General features: G+C 34.3%; 2 protein-coding genes across 10 annotated transcripts in view; both read left to right on the forward strand.

The window, feature by feature from the left end:
* siz (Brefeldin-resistant Arf-GEF family protein schizo) overlaps positions 1-22,435 on the forward strand; it is a 48,082-nt gene extending 25,647 nt beyond the window's left edge. For 3 of the 6 annotated variants that reach the window (XM_087355669.1, XM_022081830.2, XM_022081828.2), the window contains exons 2-12: positions 2,589-2,663; positions 2,959-3,093; positions 3,457-3,988; positions 7,065-7,442; positions 8,003-8,137; positions 9,739-9,956; positions 11,064-11,353; positions 12,049-12,188; positions 13,045-13,270; positions 13,917-14,288; positions 14,474-22,435. In XM_087355669.1, coding sequence (XP_087211795.1) covers positions 2,589-2,663; positions 2,959-3,093; positions 3,457-3,988; positions 7,065-7,442; positions 8,003-8,137; positions 9,739-9,956; positions 11,064-11,353; positions 12,049-12,188; positions 13,045-13,270; positions 13,917-14,288; positions 14,474-14,724 — 2,752 coding nt within the window. In that variant the 3' untranslated portion in view covers positions 14,725-22,435. Of the gene's footprint in view, positions 1-2,082; positions 2,154-2,588; positions 2,664-2,958; positions 3,094-3,456; positions 3,989-7,064; positions 7,443-8,002; positions 8,138-9,738; positions 9,957-11,063; positions 11,354-12,048; positions 12,189-13,044; positions 13,271-13,916; positions 14,289-14,473 lie in introns of those variants that run through there. The other 3 variants (XM_087355670.1, XM_022081829.2, XM_087355671.1) reach the window with 3 other exon arrangements.
* A 713-nt stretch (positions 22,436-23,148) lies between these two features.
* The window catches only part of dop (microtubule-associated serine/threonine (MAST) protein kinase dop), a 60,693-nt gene continuing 59,830 nt past the window's right edge, over positions 23,149-24,011 (forward strand). For 2 of the 4 annotated variants that reach the window (XM_022081842.2, XM_087355883.1), the window contains exon 1: positions 23,149-23,652. In XM_022081842.2, the coding sequence (XP_021937534.2) occupies positions 23,475-23,652 (178 nt within the window). In that variant the 5' untranslated portion in view covers positions 23,149-23,474. The remainder of the gene's footprint in view (positions 23,653-24,011) is intronic. The other 2 variants (XM_087355882.1, XM_087355885.1) reach the window with 1 other exon arrangement.

Below are 24,011 nucleotides of genomic sequence, written 5' to 3' on the forward strand. Positions count from 1 at the left end.
TTAAGGTGCGTGATGTCGGTACGGTAGCTGTTAAAGCAGCGTTAGCTCCGTGGGCAGGTTATCACGGCCAGTGGCCCAAGTTGGTTTTGTCCCGTTGTGTGAAACGGTTGCCTTACTAATATTCATATCACAACAACAACATTTTGAGGGCGTCACATTACGTGCACAATTTCTTAATCTTTCTTAGAGCGTAAGTCGGTCATTGTTTTGAACCTCCTAATGTTACGTTGACTCACTTTTGGGTTGCAGCGCCATGTAGTCTGGTAGAAGATTGACAACGTTTCAAAGGTCCTTACTGCCTCCATCATCAGGGCGATAGAAGACAGAACCATCTTTGTACTCACAGCCGTGAGAACCCAAAAATCATACTAACGTAACTAATAAATTAAAAGTGCCAGAGTTAAGATATTTTGTGAAAGGCTGTAAAATTACACGGAGAAATTAAGAGCACGTTCATTTCGGAAAACAATTGCTACTCAGTGTGCTCAGAATTTTTTTATTCTGTATGTATTATAGAAGTAGCCACGGTGGTCTAGTGGTTAGAACGCTGGCCTTGTAATCTTGGGGTCCCGGGTTCGATTCCCGGCGGTGCCCGAATTTATAACTTGTGTTGGGCAAGGCCGTGGTCTAGGCAACACGGAGTTTTCCTCCGGGGGCTTCCCCGGTTTCTCCGTGGCATCCCATTCACACACAGAAGAAGGCAATGGCAAACCACTTCTGGATCATCTGCCAAGAACGTATATGAACAGGTCCCAGTCCGAGAAAAGGATAGAAGGATCCTGTTCATGGACCTATCGTCAGACAGAACACTAAATAAATATAAAATGTATTAAAGCGTTCGATACTATAATTTTATCTTCTGTTTTGTATAAGTGTAAAACTTGTTATCTTACGTTAAATTAAGAGCATAGATGGAGGGCGTTTGACAACAGGATCCTGAGAAGAATATTTGGACCTAAGAAATGGGAGTGAGAGGCTGGAGAAAAATACATATTGAGGAGCTTTGTAGACTTGTATATATGTACAGTTATCGTTCTGGTATTCGACAGTAATCTTCAGTCTTGGACTTAATCTAATCTCCGTATCGCAGTAGATAATAGATGATGATGTATATTTATTTCATTTTCCGAAGGTCTTTGATAAAACATGCCTGATAATTTCCGTGGTTTACTGTATTGGAGATAACAACTGGGCTTTTATAAAAAAATATTGTAACCGTTCCCACCCTTTTACGCTGCTTTGTTACCTCGCTTAACGGCGTGTCCTCTCGTCTGGTGTCTCGCTGTTCTAAGTCCGTCGTATTTTGTGTTTTGTGCTTCGTCGGAAGAGATGCTTTCTTTCGTTTTATTTTCTTGTTTCCTTCAGTTTAAAGCTATCCATATCATTCGCCTTGCAAATATCTCCCTAATTCACTTAGTGTGTATATTAGCAACCCGTGACCTTGATGTTGTTCTGGGTTTTGGCGCCGTGTAGAGTCGTCGGAAGATGTAAACATTTCGGAGAAACATAAAGTCTTTCACTGATAGTGAATTACTCTGTTTTATTTGTGTGAAACTACGTATTTGTATTCTGTCTGTATTTTAAAGTATTTGTTAAACGTAGGACGATAACTATTTTTATATCTGCACTCTGCAATGCTTTAAAAGTGCTTAATACTGTTGTGTTTTAAAATGTGGGCCTTCTTGAAAGACTCTGAGGAGGTTGGTGTATCGTTAATTCTCTTGTATTCAGTTCGGATCACGGTCTAGTTAGTGGCTGTTGGCAACACTGACAGGCTTTTCGTTCTTTTCCACAGTCTTTTCAGGCGAGTGCCGGAATATTACCTTAAAATTCCGAATCTTGTTATGCCCACAATGCATGATAATCTTTCAATACCTGGCTTGGCACAGTTTTGAGGTACTTACACTGAATTCAGAGAGAGCTTGCTGATTAGGTGGCCACTTCTCCTGGTTCAGGATGTTCTATTTTACCGTCGTTTCAGACAAATGCTAGTGCTAGCACGTGAAATAGGCCATGACCAACCTTTCGTGCTCCTGATTTATAATGCTGCCATTTCCATTTCATGCTGAATGATATCTGAAGTTCATAAAACATCGAATGAACCAAGAAACAATATTTAGAATTTGTTACTGTTTTTGGTTTTTGTTATCTGTGTGAGAATTATGTTTATGCATAATAAACTACATTACTTTATGCTGATACCTGGATATTTCTGATTGAATTGACTCAATTTATTTGTGGTTTATTTGATAAGGCTGTCAGTAATTGAGGTTATGTAACATCAAAGGACAGGATCATGAATTAATAATGAATTGTAAAAGATATGAATGAAGCGGTCATAGCCTAATTTAAGGCACTAACATGGCATTTTCCAGGAGGTACTGAGGAACGCCACGAAAAATCTTAATAACGATAGCTGGTTTCTGGGCCGAGACTTGAACTTAGGATCTCTCGAGTATGAATCAGGAGACATGTGACCAGGACGTTCGGTTTAGTTAATTATGTAGAAAGTAAATTTGATGGCTTCTTGAGATACAAAGAACCAGGATGGTTTAAAAAATAGCCTACATATTGTCTTTATTTTCCAGTTTGGGTGACGTCTTGGAAAGTCAGAGTGTAATACAACTCCAGATGAACGGAGAACTTGTTGCTGTGAGAGATAGGTAAGTTCATCAGTTATGTGATTGGCTCATACACAGTGATAATTTGTGACTCTCACCTTTCACCTCCAGTTACTGACAATTAATGAAAATTTACTCTTTTCTCTTAGGGTTTTTCTTTGTCTCTTGTAGGTTCATTCATTGTTTACAAATTTGGGCTCAACTGTGAGACTGTGTTTATTGTTATATTGTAAAGTTGGTAGCAGTAATTTATTAATGATTTTTGAGAAACAAAGGAATTATTACTAGATATTTTAGACATTACTAGATGTATTAAAAGAAATTAATTAATTTTCAGCTATCCCAAAACATCAGAGCGGTCCCCATGTGGCCTTGGAAATTCACATTTGTCCGGCAGGGGACAGGGACTTCACAAGAAAGGTTCCATTCGAGAAAGTGGAGATGTACTCAAAAGATCTCGAGTCCAAACTGCGTGAGTTGATGTTTTAACTGTAATTTTAAATAGTAAAATTATAGGAAATATTTCTTCAGTAATTATTTTTACTTGTACTTTCATTCTAAAAGTTTTATTGTCATCTTTAAGAAGAAATTTTAGAAGAATTTTCCTTGTGAGTTTATTATCATAATGCAGAATCTTTGACTGCTTTATTTTTACTGTCATTTTTTCTGTATTTTGATTCCTGTTTTATGTAAACCATTAATTTTCAACTCTTCTCTGGAACGGATGAAAAAAGTTCCCAATTTTATATTTCATATTACATACTGTGAACTTCAACAGTAAAGTTTCTGTAAGATTTAATTCTTGTGTGCACTAAAATATAATTTCTCTTTGCAGGTATGAACTCTCACAAGATTTGTTAGAAAAACAAATTGAGATGCTGGAGCGCAAGTATGGCGGCGTGAAGGCTCGTAATGCAGCTCTCACAATCCAGAGGGCATTCCGTCGCTACACATTGCTCAAGAAATTTGCTGCAATTACTGCAATGGCTAAAGCTGAGAAGCGACTCAGCCGGAGATTACACGCATCACACGAGGTTTGCGATCGATATGTTGACAGTGAACTGATTATCAGAAACAATTTTGCAGGATTGTATCAAGAGTTATGGCAGAATTGTTCCCCACAGTCTCATGTTACTACCCGCCCTCTGCCACTACGCTCCATGTCGATGCGAGAACGGCGCAACATCGACAGTATCCCTCTACCACGGAGTCAGTCTAGTCGCTGTGATATGGCTCATGTCAGTGTCCAGTTGGATTACTACACCCCCACATCACTGGCACCATGCCCTTCCTATAATGGCCCAAAACACTTCTGGGACACAACACACTACTACATGCCGCAGGAAGCATTCTCAGAAAGCGGCGAGGTGAGTAACCCCCAGTTATTTGACACAGTGGGGGAGACTTAAACGTTCAAAATTTGCTTATATGCGTTATCAGTGTTGTGCATTTTCCACTTGCTGAGTATTTCATTTCAATTTTGGATCTACGTGGTGTTTCACTGAAAATGGCACAAATTAAAACTCTCTCAGTTAAGCTATTTACTCATATTCCGAATCGAAACAGGTGGCTGTATCTTGAATTCCACTTTAGGATCGTGTAAAGTAAAAACTCTTAAGTTGAGACTTTTTGTGTTGACTTGAAGTTGAAAATGGGAGTGGACATTTTTAAAAAGTAAAATAAAATGAAAATGTAGTTTCTGGAGTTATGGGAGCAAACTGAAAGCATATAAATTCAAGAATTCCTGTATAATTAATTACGTGTGGACATGTGCGCTCGTGCGCGCGCACACATGCGTGATGTATGGAAGCTCACTGAAAATGTTGGATTGATTTAGACTTGTTTAACAGGTATGCTGGTTCTTATTTAAATAACTTTGTACAAAGCAACAACATTGTGATAGGATAATATTAAAATGCATCTTGGGTAAATAGAGTGGGTTGATGTGAATTGAATTTATCTGGCTGAGGATAGGGACTGGTGGTGGGCTCTTGTAACCACAGAATGAACCTTCATATTTCATGAAAGTTGGAGAATTTTCTGGACTAGATGAACGTACAGTCAGCTTCTCAAGGAGGACACTGTTTCATGGAGTGAGTTAGTTAATTACTTAGATTTATGAAGTATGTAGGTCTGCAACTTCGTCAGTGAAGTGGTGTGTGCATGAACCATGCAGTGTTGAAGTGTGTACAGTTTTTTTAGGCTGTTACCTAATGGTAATGGCGTAGAATAGTAAACCTTGAGCTACTCAAGTAGATACCTTACTTATTTTTCCTTCAGAATTCATTCCGCATCCGTGACACAAAGTTTATATATGGGCTGAATAAGTAATTAGAATACTTCCAATTTTCTTGTATTTTTATTTGCCAAATTAACTTTTTTATGTAAGTTCGTCGGTGCAAAACATTTGCAAAATGAAAGGTACAAGATTTATTATTTTCACAGCAGTGAAAATTTGGATTTTTTACTTTTGGCTTGCAGTCCCTTGAGTCTAGTGTGTGGTTGGTTAATGTTATTCCAGAGGACCATTTTGCCTCCATTTTTAGGATGGATCGAAGGTGAAGATAATATTCCTTTGAAATGTTGTTAACCAACTATAAGACCACATGACATCAGAACTCAGAACCCACAATTCACAAAATGAAAGATGATTTGGAGTTTAGTGTTGATGGAATTTTAAGTTTCTTACTTAATTTTAATTTTTAGGCATGAAACCGTGTTACACCATGTGGTCTAATACGTGACATGATGATGATAATGGAAACAGGTGCATGCAGTCATTGTGGTGATGATGATGATGGTGGTGGTGGTAGTAGTAGCAGCAGCATTAACTGTAACTAATGTGTAGTGTTTAAGGAGGCCAGTGCCCTACAAAAGGGCTGTAGTGCAATGGAGTAGTAGGAGGTGTGTAGTGTTTGTAATGGTTTGGTAGCTAAATTTTGTCCAAGATGTATAAAATGCAATACTCAGTCTTGTGGAAAATAATATAATGAAATTATTTCATCCAGGCTAAATTTTGTATGGTTTTTCTTTATTTTCTTTCCCCAGATTAACTTTAAGGGGCCCATATGCATTGTAAGAACAGTAGACTTAACACGTACTTCTACCCAACGTGTTATGTTTGCAGTATTTGGAATAATTATTAAATGCAAATGAATTTGATAAGCTTTTTATTTCTGGTTTTATTTTTATTGTTTGCATTTTAAGAATCTGCATACCTGTTTAAAAGGCAGTTTATCTGGTTTATTTTAATTTAGTTGTAGTCTGATTTTTTATTTCTTATTATGTTGGTAGGAAAAAAGTGACAGTACAGGTAATTTTTAATAGTTTTTTGGTATTGTGTAAATATGTACAATAAAAGTCTTTTAACTTGATTCTCTTTGCACTATGCAATTTGTGTGCATGTAATGATTTCTTATGCAAAAGACCCACAATGTCTGTTCTTAAAATGCCATAAAACTTTCCTAAATCTCTTTGTTTAAAGAATCTTACAGACTGGAGATTTAATTGATGACTATACCATGTTTGTTCCTTTGTTCATAGTTTCAGGTATGAGGCACAACACTGTGCATATCAGCAGTACTGAACATTATTATATGAAAAAATATTTTACTGGAATTTGCTCTCAAAAGTCTGACCGTATTGTCCTTATTGCAATTAGTTCAAATTTGATCTTGTCTTGCTTAATTATTCTGATATTTATCTTTCTTTGGTGCATAGTGGCAGTTACATTGTCCATTTCATTCACTGTCTACATTCCTAGAGTGCTCGCAGATAGGACTTACGCTGTAGCAAGCAAATCATTTGAGTTCCGAGCGGTGTCTCCGTTTCAGAGATTAAATTGTTGAAGTTCTCAAATTTTATTGATTTTTATTTGAAATTTGTTATGCCTTTTTGCAGTTTTAATTCTGATTTTCTTTATTAACAGGAAAGATTTTTTTCTTAAAATGAAGATATTTCTTCCATGTCTGTGAGTACTCGGTTTATACACACTTTCATCATCCCTTTTATACTGACATACATAACTACTGTTCCTTTCCTTTCTGCTGTCTAGAAAATCACTTCTTAGCTCTATTTCAGTTTGGAATGTCACCTTCTGGCTTTCTACATCTTCATTCTATGATCCACATTACAAGTACACTAGACTTCATTGGTTCAACCCAGATACTCAGTTTAGTGGACACCCAGTGACACAAGAGAAATTCAAGTGGACAACAAAACTTATGTCACATTACTGATAAGATGACTTGTTTTATGTTCAGATTAAGTGGTAAGACTGAATTATATAGATCAAACTACATTATATACCTTATTTGTTTGCCGTTTCAAATATTTATGTTGCACTTGTGCCTAAGAAATGTACTCAGAAGTAAGTAAATAAACTGTACACGTCAGTCTTGGTGAATCAGCTTTACCTGAATGATGAATATCATTTATTTCTAGTTTGGACATGACACTGCTTTGAATCGAGATTCATCACTACGTCAAACCATCGCCACATCACCGCTTCATCAGAATCATGCATCTTGGAGTAGACAGGATAGTTGGACACCAAAATCAGGAACCCCACCACAGCGACCGTGGTGTCAAGGCCAGAAAGTACCACCAGAGGTGCCAAAAAGAACTTCATCCATCTCTTCCCGATCAACTGAAACGAGATCTTTACGGGCCAACGGGCTGAATAAGACGAGAGAAAATGGGAGTTTATCTAGTGTTCAGTCTTCAGGAAGTGATAGCAGCCTTTCTACTGACAGAGTTACGTGTGACAATTTAGAAGACAGTAACCACAGATGTTCTCCTATATGGAAACGTAAAGGCCAGGTGGGTAAAGCCACGACTTTGATTGCACACCTCTGGAGAGTATTTTTGTACGTAGAAGGTAGTTGCCATAATTTGTGGAACAAGAAAGCATTCACACAGGCAGTTCTCAGATGTGTTTGCTTACTCAGCATTATTTCTGTGTATTAAACCATTATCATCATCTGACTGTTTTACTGACTGATAATAAACAAGGTAACTATGCTAGACCTTCCGTCAGCAGTGGTTGTGTGATGACAAAATTTACTGTGGTTATTTTGTCCAAAGATTCGTCAGTGCCATCACAAAATTGTGTCATTGGCTACAATTCTGAGTAGCTCTTTTGAGTTCACATCTTCACAACCAGTTTTCTAAGATCCATTTCAGTCTCATTCTCCTGTATAATATTTTGTAGGCTTGCGATGTATTTTCCATTTACTTTAGGTTTTGATTCTCTTGGACATTTGTAATAGAACATGATATTGAAAAGAAACTGAAACTGACAGTTATGATGATGTTGATGGTGGTAACAGCAATACTGTTGAAAAATTTCTTTTCATAATATTTATTTAATTTTTTTTCAGTCAAGCTCACCTGATCATCAAGAAGTGTCATCAGAACCTTCTACTAAAGAACTGAGCCGGTCACATACAAGTGCAGCTTATCAGCTTCCACCACAGGATCATGTAGAAGCCCAGGGACAGCACACTATGTTTAAGGTATCATTTTACTGATTTAAATTTGCTGTATTAGTATTTCAGTGATGGTACTAGCATGTCACCGTGTGACATCTTTTCTGACTTGTTTTGTCCCGTCTTGTTTTCGGTCTCTCCTGCACATTTTCCTTTCTCCTTCACTTTCATGTTCAAAACTGTTTCCTCTTGATTTTTTCTTAAAACATGTCCATACCATCTAAATATTTCATTTGTCAGCTTGTCTTCCAAGTTGTAACGTTAGATTCTAATTTCTCCTTTTATATTCTATCTATTTTGTATTTTTATATGTTTATTAAAATCTCTCCTCTTCTTAACCTAATACCTGCCTTCATTGATGTCCAGGTTTTTTCTCTGAGTTAATATGAGTATGTACTGACTTTTAAATAGGCATATTTTCCCCATTTTAGGCATTTCCTGTTCCCATTGTGATACTCACTAATTGGTAAAAAAAATTCTGCATTTCTTATTCTTTCTGTAATTTCTTCATTTGCACTCATCACTTATCACGTTTGCTCCATGTGTACTAAAACTCACCACTTGAACTGCACATTTAACTGAATTAAGATTTAATCCAAAGTCCTTACACACAATAAAAACTCTTTGGAATTTCTTTTTTCACATTCTTTCCCTTGGTCCCCATAAAACTGGTACGATCATTTTCAGTACTCCACTGTTTTGCTCTGTTGTCACCCTCCTTACTCTGACATCCATTATTGTGTTGAGCAACATAGGGCATAAACCACATTTTTGTCTAACTCCTTCATATGTTTGGAAATTTCCAGATATTTTTACCATCTGTGACCACATTTTTGTTCACATTTGTTTTATTCTCTCTATTAATCATATGGATGTATTGCTTTACAAGTTTCCTGTCTGCTTATCATGTGCCTTTTCAGTTTCAGTACAATCCAAACATGTCTGCCAAATTTCCATCTTGTTTTCTTAGTAATATTTCTTTATCAGTGACTGAATAAGTTAAGTGCAGACAAATATAAGTGCAAGGTGAGGTGTGACCTTTATTTCTAGAGACTGTATTAAAGTTATACATTCATATTTTCTTGCAGATATTAAGTTTCTATCTTTGCATTTAGAGCAGTGTATGTCACAAGGCACTGAAATGTTTTAAATACTTGACTGTGTTATTTTGTGAAAGTGTTACTTTATTGGAAGGGCAATCCACTTAATTTATGTAAAAAACATACTAAGATTGCAGAAGGCAATACTAATTTCTATGCTGAAGGTGAGAAAAGAAAAGGAAATGAAACTTGTTCATAATTTAAAGCAGTAACAAGTATAGTTACTAATTTAAATTGTCTTTTTTTTAAATTGTTGTTATGCTTCCCCAAAAAACCACTACATTTCAGGAGATGACTCTTCCCCAATCCCCAGGTGAACCTACACAATTGGGTTTGTTAGAAGGAGCTAATCGTGCTCTGGGAAGACCCATCTCCCAAAAGGTAGTGGTATTTTGAGAAAGCATAATGATGATTAAAAAAAAAAGTAATTCAACACCATCATCAGTAACATTTAGAGACAAGCATAGTATTTGCATAAGATTTTTCATTTATCAAAAACCCAGACTTGCTATAAAGTGCTTCTTATAGGTTTCAGAGACGGTGAGGAAACGTCAGTACAGAGTGGGTCTCAATCTCTTCAATAAGAAACCAGAAAGGGGAATTGCCTACCTCATTCGTCGTGGCTTTCTTGAAAACTCGCCCCAGGGAGTCGCCAGGTTCCTTATATCTAGAAAAGGACTGAGTAAGCAGATGATTGGGGAATACTTAGGAAACTTACAGAGTCCTTTCAACATGGCTGTACTTGAGTAAGTTCAAATGCTTTATCTGGAATGATGTAACTGTCATTGCTTCGTAGTCTCAGTCTGGTATTATCAGAGTCAAGTTTTTTGAAATTGCATTTATTGATTGCCCTTTTTTCAGAAAAAGTAATGCCATTTTTTCTTATTGAACACTTTGGTGCTTCTATAATGGATATACCGCATTTTACAGCTGTGTTTAAGTTCTTGTGAATTATTGCACATTACACATTCTATTAACTGTTATGAGGAACATTTTTAAAAGGTAAATTCCCTTCATTACTGTTATTGTGACAGTTAATCATATCACTAAACAATAGCAAAATAAAAATTAAATTTTTTTGGAATTTGAGGTTTGTGTGGAAGTGAAGATGTTGGTTATCTGGCTTGTAATACTGTGCAAACTTGTAGATAGATAACAGCATTTTGCAAGAACATACTGTCATTATCTTCAGGTTTAATTCAGGTTGTTGGGAAGTGGATAGTTTATGTGGAGTTAGAAGAATGATTATGCTGGGGAAATTAGCCAACCAGAGTGTAGGAATGAAAAGGACGTAGTCCTCCTTTCTCACTTCTGTATGGGGCCTTCCACTTGGCCCAGACCTTCTCCATCAGTGAAGGAAAACATGTAGTAGTGGTTGGTCTAGGACCCTTTCTTTTCTTGTATTATAAAAGTTTTGATTGATCAATACTGTTGTAACAGACTTTAAACATGTCCAAGAGATGAAGGAAGTAGTTTGCAGTATCATCTGTAAAGTGAATTTATTTTTGCAACATTAACAGTAACAACTACGTAAAAGTGTGTGACTGTGTTTAGTCAAGATCCATTGTATTTTACTGAAAGTTTTCTTCCTTTTGTATGAAGGTGCTGGTAAGATCACATCAGTTTTATTGTCATTGCTTTCAAATAAAATGAAAATGAAATAAATAAAGAAATCAGTAAATAAATATGTGAATTAATGAATGAATAAAGAATGAACAAATGAATAAAAAGGAAAGGACAAGAATTCAAGAGCAACATCTTGACTATGTAAATTAATAGTTGCAGGCACTGTAATTCAGACATGTATAAAAATTAATTAATATTGAATGCTATGTGTACTATTTTTATTGCAGATGTTTCTCTCAAGAGTTGGACCTGTCAGGAATGCAGGTGGATGTAGCACTGCGCAAGTTTCAGACCTACTTTCGAATGCCAGGGGAGGCACAGAAGATTGAGAGACTGATGGAAGTGTTTGGTCAGCGTTATTGTCAGTGTGATCGAGATGTGGTTGCAGGGTTTCGCAGTCCAGACACCGTGTTTGTCCTGGCCTTTGCCATAATAATGCTAAACACAGACCTCCATACACCAAATTTAAAACCTGAGAGGCGTATGAAATTGGAGGATTTCATTAAAAATCTTCGAGGTAAGTTGTGCAGAGTTAAAATATATTTTTAAATGTAATATAATTTTTTAAAATAAGAAGTTAGATTAATTTGCATCAAAATATGGCCCATGACCTCACTTCCCTAATATACAATTATCAATCTCTGTGTATAAAAATATGCAGGGGAATACAATTTTGGACTTTGTATATCAGTGTTATATTATATCAAGATTTTAAAAAGTACTTTTAAAATTAAACTGCGTTTTACTGTAGGTCAATTCAACTCATATTTTTCCCAGAAATTATGCAGTAAATTGGCTAAAATTTGCCATGGCTGTTGTTGCGTATCCTGTTTCAATCAATAAATATGCATATTAAGTAACAAGTCTTCGTAATGCACGTATCAAAATGTGAAACTTGAAACAGTGGAAACAAATTACTTCTGAGCATTGTCCACAGGTATGTTGATAATGAAAACATATAAACCATATGCATTATCTTCATAGCAGAAGTTTTAGATCCTAGGACTGCAGTCATTCATCCTTTTTCGTTTTCTCTGCATCTCAGCATTTGAAAACATAAAAGAATCTAATTTATTTGGCCTTGGGCCTTTTATCTGGTGTGTTCTCTGAAGGTTATGTACTGCTTTTCAATATACCAAGCGCTTGTGAATGTTATTTCTAGCCATCCATGATGAGTTTTGTAAGTTTAACTATGTGCTTTTCTGTTTGGAGGTATTGATGATGGAGCAGATATAGACCGTGATATACTCGTTGGAATATATGAAAGAATAAAAGCCAATGAATTTAAACCTGGGTCTGATCATGTTACTCAAGTTATGAAGGTTCAATCAACAATTGTTGGGAAAAAACCGGTAAGTAATGTATATCTGAAACTGCTGGTGTCTCACTACTATTGGCTATTTGATATTCATAAAAATACACAAGTGGTATTTGTATTGGTTTATAAGGATGGAATATGTTTTGATAGCTTTTGAGATAAGGGAGTCGGTACAATTTTCTCTGTGATCGCAAAGCCAACGACCACAAATGCCACCCTTACCTCACATTGCATTGTAATTATTTGTTGCTTGTTTGATGTTTCTGTGGAATTGTATTCTGGATGTTATGGTTCAACATGCACGGCTAGAATTTGAGAGGCATGTATTTGTGCTGATAATATTCATCTTTTATTTGTGGAATATGTAGTACCCATAATTCTTTTTAATTTATCGGTTTTGTAATGAAAAGTATCCATTCTTGACTGATAATCTGTATATTAATTCTGTTTATTAAATTAAGTTTTGGTTTTGTACATGTTTGGGGCATAATAACTATGCACAGATTTTTGTTAAACAATTTATCAACACTGTGAAATGTTCTAGTTTTAATGTTCTATTAGTTATTACTATTCTTTACAAAATGCCATTGAATGTAATATCATGTTTGTTAAATGAATTTTCAAATATCAATCCTGGACAGAGTGTTAGATTCCTGAACCTGTGCTTAGGCACTAATAACTTTTGTGATGTGTATACCCATGTGGAAAAATGATTGAATTTTTTGCTGTACCAAAAGAATCGCGTGTCCATGTCTGAAAAAGTGTGAACAGTTTTTGTGCACATTTGATAATCTTTCTTTTTTGATTAGAACTTTTAAATTTTGTGATGTGAGTTAATCTATTAGTAGAACGTATATTTATTTAATACATTTATGTGTTTGTGTGTACAGAACATGGCACTTCCTCATCGACGACTGGTATGCTACTGTCGCCTGTATGAAATTCCTGACATTTATAAGAAGGAGCGGCCTGGGGTTCATCAAAGAGAAGTGTTTCTGTTCAATGATCTTCTGGTTATTACAAAAATCTTAAGCAAAAAGAAAAATTCTGTAACATACACATTTCGGCAGAGCTTTCCTCTTTGTGGGATGATAGTCACTCTATTTGAAGTTCCATGTAAGTCATACATGTGTGAAACTAAATACATTGATGATCATATACCTTTCCTAACCATTTTATTTTCACATATTTTTGGTTTGTTTTCCTCATAATATACAGACCTAGTTTATAACAATATAAAACTACCAGTGTTTTTTATGCTAATGATTGTTTAATATATTTTAATATTTAGTGTTATGAACAGTTATTGAAGTGAATAGTAACAAGGATTTTCTATTTTTATTCCCCTGACCTTTGTCTGTTGTTGTACCCGAGTATTTACATTTCTAAAAATTTTAAATGACCTCCTGTCTCCCGTATGACCATATTGCATGGTGTTTAGTTAAGCACTAGTAACAACTTGGACTGTTTTTTGTACATTTTAAGTACATGGCTTGCTTATATGTGAAGTTTTATCTACATTCTCTTCCGAACCAATTACTTAACTGACTTCTGGAAGAATTTCTGCGTGAAGCTTTATAGTATTTATATTTTTGTCCAGTAAATTGTCATCAGTGTACACGTAAGGACCTATTTCAATCATTCAATTTGAGCTGTTTCATTTTTGGAAAATGAATATAATTTTACATTGCAGATAATTTAAATGAATTAGCATATAAGTTTTTTTGTAGTAAAATTTTAGAGTATATATCTTATTCCACAGATTACCAGTATGGTATCAGATTGTCACAACGAGTGGATAACAAAGTTTTGGTGACATTTAATGCACGTAACGAGCACGATCGTTGTAAATTTGCCGAAGATCTGCGAGAATCAATCAGTGAAATGGACGAGATGGAAAACCTACGCATCGATGCTGAACTTGAACGTCAAAAAAGTAGCCGTGGGGGTCGCGGTAGTGCAGAAAACAGAGACAGTGGAGTAGCAGATGTGGAGGTGTGTCCGTGTGTACAATCGGGGCTGGGGGGCTGTGACACTGATGGTTATCCGGAGGGCGACAGGGAACGTCATGTACCTGACACTGTGCTCAAGAGATCTGCTCTCAGCAACTCTCTTCTAGACATTCATGAGCAGTGTAAGTAGCATACTGTATCAGCTGTCGTGTGACATGTTGATGTGCCTTACCTTCCTTCACTTTCATACATTGTAGTTCTGTTATTTTAGTCCACCATCCTAGATCACACACACTCACTTGGGCATCTGCGAGTGAAATGCAAGTTTGTTAGGAATTCGAGAAAGAATTTGGGTGTGTATTTCCAGGTGATAAACCACAGCGGAGAGGAAGTATGGGATCTCTGGACAGTGGGATGTCCATTTCATTCCAGTCCATATCTGCCAGCACTGTTAGTCACGACTCATCACCTCAGAATGTACAATCACTTTCAAATGCTAAAGGAACCAAGCAGATGATTCATCAGCAGTCCTTCCTTGGAGGTTTGTTTGCCAAGAGAGAACGCAAAGTTTCTCGTGCGGAAGAGCCCAACCCTTTCAGTCGCAGTACAGATGTATAGTAATGCAGACACATTCACAAAGAGATGAATATTAATAAATTTTAAATTGAAAGTATCTAATTTTCTAACATTTTTTGTCTTCAGTAAATTTCAACCTTTCTTAACCATTTCATGGCTGATATTGAGAAAGTCTAATATAATGAGAAGCGAGTCCTGATATTACTGGTTCTTTTCACTACATATTACCTTATGTTTGTTGTCTGATATTTTTCATCCCTTTGTTTTATTGTATAATTTGATATTTAAATAAATTTCCAGTTCTTTGTACATTAATACTTATCTTGTGTGTGTGTGTGTGTGAAGTCACGAATGAAATCTAATTATTCTTCCAAAATATTCAAAGGAGGATTGTTTGGCATTTTGACTTAATTGTTATTTATTACACATGAAATGTGAGACTGTGTAAAAACCTACTTTTAGTGTTCAAATGTAATTAACGAGAAGTTTGCTTACTAAAGCTATATTCTAAGTATCATGTAACTAAATAGTAATTTAATTAGTTGAACATAATAGTAATGACACCATAAGATCTGATTAACCAGAACCTAATTCATTGAAACTAATATATTAATAACACCTACATGTACACAAATAATAAAGTGCATTCCTACATGCATTTATATGATTTATCAATTGATTTTTGTTTGTTTGCATGATTCCTATTTAAATGGTACAATTACAGAATAACAGAAAAGAAACTTGTTTGGACCAGTGATAAGTTGCAAGAATGTGTGTGACTATTGTATGTATGAAATATATTATATACAAGCACAAATGCTCATAAATAAGTTTATTATGTGAATAATTGGCTTATACTATTTAAATATTTGCATTGATATAAAGTAACCATTTCCTAGATAACATTGCAAACTTCTGATGCACTTTTCATTGCAGGGAAATATAATATGGCTTTATACAGTGAAATGCCAGTGCAGTGAACTTTAGCAGAGTTAGAAATATAATTATAATGAAAATTAATTGAAAGAAAAATTAGTGAACATGTTGAATACATACATAAAATCTAAAAGGATAAAAGAAGCAGGCATTGCCACATATAAATAAGGTGTTTTAAGCTCTTAAAAAACTACTTTTAGTCTCAATCCAGAAGTCACTGGATTACACCTTCAGATGAAATTCTAACATCTTCAATGTGAAATTGTAGGCTTAGTATGTGCCCCTGTATTTGGTGCCTAGTATTGCCCTGATATATATATACACATATACCCACATTTAGTTTGGTTATTGATTCTGTACATTGTTCTGTTTCCATCTTTTAGTTGGCCACTGTTTCAGTTCTGACCCAAAGATATTCAGAGGGGGATGGGCATGGACTGGAAGGGTAAAATAAAAAATGTTCTTTTAAATATTTAAAACAAATTACTTTTGTTTTCTAATGTATGCATTCAAATAATCTTGGTACATAAGTTCCTTATTCTTTAAGTTAATAACAGAAAAATATTGGTTATTCTTTGAACTGTGTCACTACTTGAAATAACCAATTTTTTTATCCTTTAGTTTTCTGAATCAGACTTGAATTTGAAGATGGCTGTCTTCTGGGTTCTATTGCCTTGTAGTCTGGTTGAAGTTTGCCAACGTTTCAGAGGTCCTTGCTGTCACCATCATCACGGTGATCTACTAGCCTACATGGCACTAGAACTGAGAAGACAGCCATCTTAATATTCACTGCTATAAGAACTTCATTTAAAACTTGAATATATGTTGCTGCAAAGGAATTTATCTTTCAGTCTACATTCAAGATTTGGTTTTAATGTACACATTATTTCATATACTTCTCATTTTCTAGTAACAATACATTTTGTGTTAGAATGTGTATGTACATCTGAACAGTGGTATCTGCCTTGTTATCAGAACATTTTCATACTCTTATTTCCAGGAATGCGAAACAGTTTTTAGTTGTTGTTATAATTAGAAAATCTCAAAAATATTTTTAGAATAAAATTTTCCACATTGAATAATGATAATTTACACGTATTTATAGCAGATGTATGTATTTCCTGACAGTTTCAGTTACATTTAAAAAGTGACATTCATAGTGGTTAGGAAGATTATAAAAATATAGTTTCTTTAATGTTTTCTGTATCGTTATAACATACTGTTATTTATTATCTAGTCTGAATGACATGGAATTTTAATACTTCTGTTTACATTTTAGGTATATAATAATAAAAGAAATAATGATTTAATGTGTATATTATATGATTTATTAATCTAAAAACACACTATACACAATTGATTTAATTTGTAGTCTTTAATTAATTTATATGCAGATCTGCATTTCAGAAATTGTACACAGTAGAAATATTGAATAACACAATATTGATAAATGATTTTCCATTCCAACATGGGTTATCCATTTGAACAAAAGCAAGAAATTAGTATATGAAATACATACCTGTTTGAAGAAGAAATATTGACAGGTGTGCTTGGCCTTTCTGTCATGTGTTACATCACGCAGAAAGCACACACAAAAGTAAACAGATCATTGTATACCATGATAACTGAATGAGCATTGAAACATAATGTAAGCTTGTATATTTTTCCATGGGTAAGTTTTGTATGGTAGTATTTCCAGACCTATCATTTCTGCATTAGCAACTCACTTCCTTTTATGTTAGCATTTCACTGTATGTATGAATGTGCAAGGTATCTTGTGAGGTTGTTCTAGGAATGCGTTCTAATGTGACAGGGCTTCATTGTGTAAGTTGTGGCCTCCTGTTACAAATTATATGTATCAGTGAGAAACTACAGATGATGGCTCATTTTTTATATACTTCATTTAGTTACCATATATAACGCTTTCAGATTCCATTAGCCTCTTATTACAACACCCAGTACCTTCAACTGCTTTTGGCTTGTTTGGGAAGTAATCAGCAAACTTTATACTGGAAGGTCAGCATAATCTAGCTGGTGATTGTAATTTGTTTGAGGCAGTGGATTAATGAAATCAGTTGTTTATGTACTAGTATGTGTAATTTATATGTATGGAAAATTTGAGACTGGTATTTTGTAGCAAGATTTCTTTCTTATCCTTTGTAATTTTTACGCAGGATATTGTTAAATTGTTAAAATATTTTTTTTAGCTTCTCATACCTTTAATAGAATACAGCTGTAAAACCTGGATTGTCTGCACAGTGACTGGAAGATTGTATCATTGACGTGGAATGCACTGTTTCCTCTCTTTCTAATATAATTAGGTGTGTCCACATTATGTATTTACTGAAACTGAAGTTCCTACCTCACCAAAGGAGGCTGGTGTATAAAGAAACATGCATGTACAGTCCCTTTAAAATGAATATTAATCAGTGTACTACATGGAATTTCAAAATGATAATAATTGTTACAACATTTTATGTCTCACATTTATTACTGAAAATTCTGTTTTAAATTTTTTGTCAATGGCATTTACCTCTCTTGAAATTGGTTTAATTAAAGTAGACATTTGTAACAACATTGATGCTACATGATCAGTGAAGCATTATGCAACCTAACATACATGTTAACACTTCCTGTACTGTCAGTGGACTGATTCATTTATGACTTGCATCTCTTTAACATAAAATAGAGTGAAGACTCAACAGAGGACTGTTTGATTGAAAGAAAAAGTCTAATATTCATTCTTTTGATGATATGTCTGTGGTGCATGATGGTGTGTCAGTACTTTGCTTGAACCGTTTTATCGAGTGCTGCACCTTCTTAGCATAATGCAGACAAAATAATTTAAAATATCACTGTTCATTTGCAAGAAAAGAATTAGAATTTATTTAATAATATGTTAGTATGGCTGCATGTTGGTAATATTCATTAACCATTTCATTGTGTGGTGTGCATCTCTTTAACGTAAATATAATAAAGAAACTTAGCAGAGGGCTGTTCACATGCAAGAAGAAACAGCATTGCAAGGATTAAAGGAATGGAAACCACATCAGTTATAATGGCTCAGAAGCACTGAAAAGTGATGTATACATAACCTGTGGATTTATTACAAATTATCACAAATTTTGGTGTCATACTTTCTCTTAATAGGTTCTTCCGTATTGTCACTTGCTCCTTTTCACCTCAATTTAAACCTGATTACTTTACTTTTGAGTCCATCTGCATTCTAAATCTGAGCTCTGATAAACATGCTGCATTTGTAAGTGTGTAATGTATCACTCTTCATCATCTTTACGCTTGGTGATTCACCAGTCCTTGTGATCCAGCTCCTCAGGTTGTATTTTTTGTTGAGTTTGCACCTCAGTTGGATACTATATTGACGCCCGTCAATATGATTGACCTGACTCAGCCTTGTCACACAGCAGCCCATGTCAGCTGTGATGTTGGTTGCTATTCCAAGCTGGATATTCTTCACCACAGAAACCACATGTTCATCCAATCACTGCCAGCTTGTTCACCTCCATCATTTAGGTATGGAATCAAATCCGTTCTAGTCTTCCTTGTCTTAAACATACTCATGGTGCAGAAACACACCTGCACTCTACTATATCTGTAATTTAACTTCCCATTTATCTTGCTGGTATAATTACTGTTTGGCTTAACATTTGTGGCACCAGAGTTTCAACAGTTTGAAGATGGCTGTATTCTGGGTTGTTGTGACATGTAGTCTGGTAGGAGTTTACTGATATTTCAGAGTATTTTTATTTTATTAAATATATTGGAAACTTTAATTGTGTTTATATGGTCAATATTCATAGTAATATTAATAATACTGGTATACATTTCATATTGGTAACTAAAATGCTCGAAGGGAACTAAGTTGTTTTTAAATTACGTTTAAATTAATTGTTTATTACGTTCTGTTATTTTAGTGTTTTTTAACATTTCATTTGTTCAATATGATGTGTATTTTCAAAGAATTTTTGAATTTGAATAATCATGTGCCTGTAGTTTAATTATACCTCTGAGGCATCTACATGATTAACAGTTTCTTTTACAAACTCTTTAAAAAATCTAATAAATTTAAAAGATTTTACATAAATAATCCAGAGAGGAATGCGTCTATTCTAAACTATGTCTTAGAACAGTTGTCTATAGGGCCCTATGAGTACATTATATGGTCTGTATTAGGCCTAAAAATTAAATATTGAACGTTTTGCATGAAGTGTGTAACATTTATCCTTTTTAAAGGCTAATAATTAGTGTAAAATACTAATATTTACCAGTGCATCCAAATAACTGGCATTTTGAGTTTATAAGCCAGGAAAATTATAATTTAAATCTTGAAGTAGGCCTATAGGTGTTTCAGAGAGATAATCTGATGTGTCAAAACAATGTAGTCAGTGTGAGAACCATGTGATCATTTAATACACCAGGTTTAATTGGTACATTATCACATTTCACTCAGTGAAAAATTAAGAATTGAATATTTCTACTCTGTTATGAAATGGGTGTTTTGAATATAAGATACACTTTATAGGAGGACTTACATAATCATTATGATTTCAATAACATTCATTTTGAATTGCTAATATTTTTGTTATATAGGTTTAAAGGTATGCCTTTTAGACGTGTTTGTGTTTACTAGTTCCAAATAACATCATATTTGCACATTGATTATACCCACATATGGTACTATTCATTGTCAATGGGCATTATGGTGCATGTGAAATTCCCATTACACTTCTGCAAATTTACATCATCGTAAAATGTTTCTTCTAAATAATTACTGTGTTCTTTTTCAGTTTTAGGAATGTTTGTCTATCTTAAGAAAAACGTGGTGCATCCTCCTTTCTATAATTTTCTTGAAAGAAAAGTTTTGCATTACTAATTGAAAGGAATAGCAGTAGATGATATCTGGTTAATTTTGTTTTTCAGAAAATTATGCCAGGGTCATATAAGAGCATTATTTCAGAGAAAAGCAGGTAGGAAGCCTTGTAAATTAATTGCATGTGCAGTGTACTGTTGCATTCCAGAAGGAATGCTAATGAATTACCCATGCACAGCGTTGTTCACACCAGTTATGCCTGGCCCATTATTTAGGTAACCAGTTATCATGAAGGAAGTGAATTACTGCCATGGACTGAAGGTAGATCTTCCGCAGCAGTTAAGCACGTTTTCATTCCAATAACAGATGTGCATTTAACTCATTTTTAGTGTAATTTATTGAGTATCATTTTTGCCCTTTTTATAGGCTGGAATGTGTAAAGTTAAATTTCATTGATTTGTTTTTCTATAAAGGATTAAAATGACCTGTTTAAAGCAATCAGTTCCTTTTTTAGCGTGCTTTAATCATAACTGCTTCATACAATCCTACAGAATTCTTTATTATGTAAACAGTTGTTTGTAAAATTCTTGGTAAATTGTTTCATGAGCTCCAAAGTTTATGAAAGTGTTTAATTTTTGGCAAACAAAATTTATTATTTAAAACATATTCCTCATCATTTTTTAAACATTAATAAATTACAAAAATAATTTCATGGTCACATTTAAAACATAATTAAAATATTTGCAGTTTTTGTGTGAGATAAAGGTTGGAAAATACAGATATGTCAAGAGGTTATATTATAATCATGAAGTGAATAATCTGTCTGCTCAGTCATTATGATGGTCAGAATTTTTGGTTCATATGTTGTAAAATGTATAAACCACATTTCACACAGATGTAATTTATTTGTTACCTTGAGTAAATTTGTATCACGAGTAAGATTTTATACTTGAATGATACAGAGCTACACCGAGGTTGCTGAAACATTCTGTACGGGACCAGATCTATGTGAATAGATCCCAAAACCTATTTTACACATGCTTATTTAAAGACTGTCTTTCTTTCATATGTCATAAATATAAATCTCATTTGATTTTTGCATATGTACTGGCTGTCTTCCTTTACAAACAATTACAGATATATTGTGAACATGCAACATGTCATATAGTCTGAACAGTTAGTAAGAAGGAAATGTTGATTTAGTCTGACTAGTATTCTGCTGAAGTCAAATAAAATTTTGATAAATTCTCTATGTAAACTTCAACAACTTCACTAAGGGAACCGTGTGTGTAATTTCAGACAGGGATAAGATCTCCTACTAGTATAAATAAATATACAGTTGAAATAAAAAATGTAGGAAATTGAGATTTAATAATTGAAATAGTTCATACATGTTTGCATTAAATTGAATATACATGTGTGAACGCATTAAAAGATGGAAAAATGCATCATGTAAGAGTAACAATTTGAGTGCAGCTTCACAAACAAAGCAAATCTTTTTTAATGAAAGCACAGTAGTATGTGGTTCTGTTTACAATTATATGTTTAAATTTGTAACTCATCACATCTGAGTGTTATATTTAAAGATGAAACTTCAACATAATATTTTGATATTATTTATGTAATTTTAGAAAAGTAAATATGCAGTTATCAGATATTTTATCTTTCTGGTACCTTACCACATAAATGAAGTCATGCAGGTGTGTCACAATTTATATGGTATATGGTTAAATTTAATTTTTTGCTTCATACCTTACATTTTTGTTTGCTTTGCACAACAAATTTCTGCGATTCTTATACAAAGGTTTATAATATGTGGAATGATAATTTTGTTGAATGCATGTGTAAACATCCCTTATAATGTAGGTGAACAATGAGATTCTGGTTATGGAAGCACATAGAAATGTTCATTTTGAGTGCTGACTATAAACAAAATGATCTTACCTAGTCATAAATGAATAATGATGCTAATAAACTATGTCATGTAAATGTTTTTTGTTCTCTGAATTTACACAATACAACTAACAAATTAAAAGTTTGTCGCTTTAGTACAGACTGCGTATGCCTGAACCTTCAGTAACAGACACACCTCCTTCTCCAGTAATACCAATAACACAGTACTTACAGCAAATTTAATTGTTTGTATGTATTACCACCGTTGAAGAAAATTAAAAAATCATAAGGTTTGTTCCTTCCCATTATGAGTAACTTAAAGTGAAGTATACTGCCTTTATCTTCATTGCCACCCAGACCTACAGGATGAGAAGAGATGTGGGTGTGTCCAGATAAACTGGAAGAGTTTTACAGACATCTTAATGAAAAGGATATTATATCATAAAGAGCAAAGTAATAATGTCAATTAAATGTTATCATTATCAGTACTTAACAGTACTTATGAATTTTCAGTCAAGAGTTTCTACACAATAGAAGTCATGAGACAAATAACTTTCAAAGCTGGATTAAATACTTTAATATCATGATTTGCAATATTAATTGCAGATAGAAGGTTATTGAGCTGTTTGTTCCAATATAGTACACTGTTGTGTGATATCTGGTGAGGTCAACATTTAGCAGGTTTTTGTACATTTCAATTAATTGCTGTTTTCAATTACGTTAGATTATGTGGTTATTGAATAGTTGGGCGCCTCTTTGCCGATCGAGCTACTGACGTAAAATTAGCAATTTTGTACGTGAAGATGGCAGTAAATGCGTATGCTTTTAATCGATTGTAACAATGTTGTCTGTATTTTAGCCATTCGTGCATTCGCGTTACAGTTGATGACTGAATTCTGGTGTCAATTCAAGTGTATTTTACGTAATTTTTATAATGGCAGCACAGGAGTACAAATTACTTGTGGGGTCTGTAGGATTACGTTATTAAGGTTGTGCTGTTTTGAAGTTGGTTGGGGGATTCTTATTTGGAAACTGTGCTTCCACGGACTTCGGTTCTAAATCAGAACACATTACGCCAGTTATCCAGGTGCTTATAAATTTATGTCACTGAATTGACGCATAAGTTCTCACGAAAATGTCGAGGATGGATTTTGACTGTGTCGGTGGTAGGCCTAGTAGGGCTCGTGTGAGGTCATATTTTACAAGAGAAGGCGATGGTGATAAAACTGTCATCACGATGAATCCTAATAATGACAGCCGTCGACGATACTCCGACTCCGAAGAAAAGTCCACAAGACAACATATTCCACCAGGTAAGTTGTCATATAAATTTATACAGAAGGTAGGGTTTGGGACCATTGATGACACAAGCAAGTTCAACAGGCAAATTTGACTGTCTAATCTGTTACAGAAAGTAGGTTGCTGCTTCCAGTTCATTTAAAATACCTCCATGCAATAGCTGATTTAAGGAAGAGAAGTTGTACATGATAATCACTGGAGTATACTTTAATCTTCCTTAAAATGGTAGCATTACCTGCATCATGAAGGTGCCATATGTTACTGCTCATTAGCATGCAATATAATAGACATTCTTTCATCAGAGACATTTGTTGTTGCAGTTAGCTACTATGCATAAGTTAATAAATTTTTAAATTCATGTGCAGATTGTTGT

Source organism: Zootermopsis nevadensis, unplaced genomic scaffold (genome assembly GCF_977971745.1).
Source record: "Zootermopsis nevadensis isolate Lab colony 2312 unplaced genomic scaffold, Znev_1.0 Znev_ptg000025l, whole genome shotgun sequence".
Classification (NCBI taxonomy): domain Eukaryota; kingdom Metazoa; phylum Arthropoda; class Insecta; order Blattodea; family Termopsidae; genus Zootermopsis; species Zootermopsis nevadensis.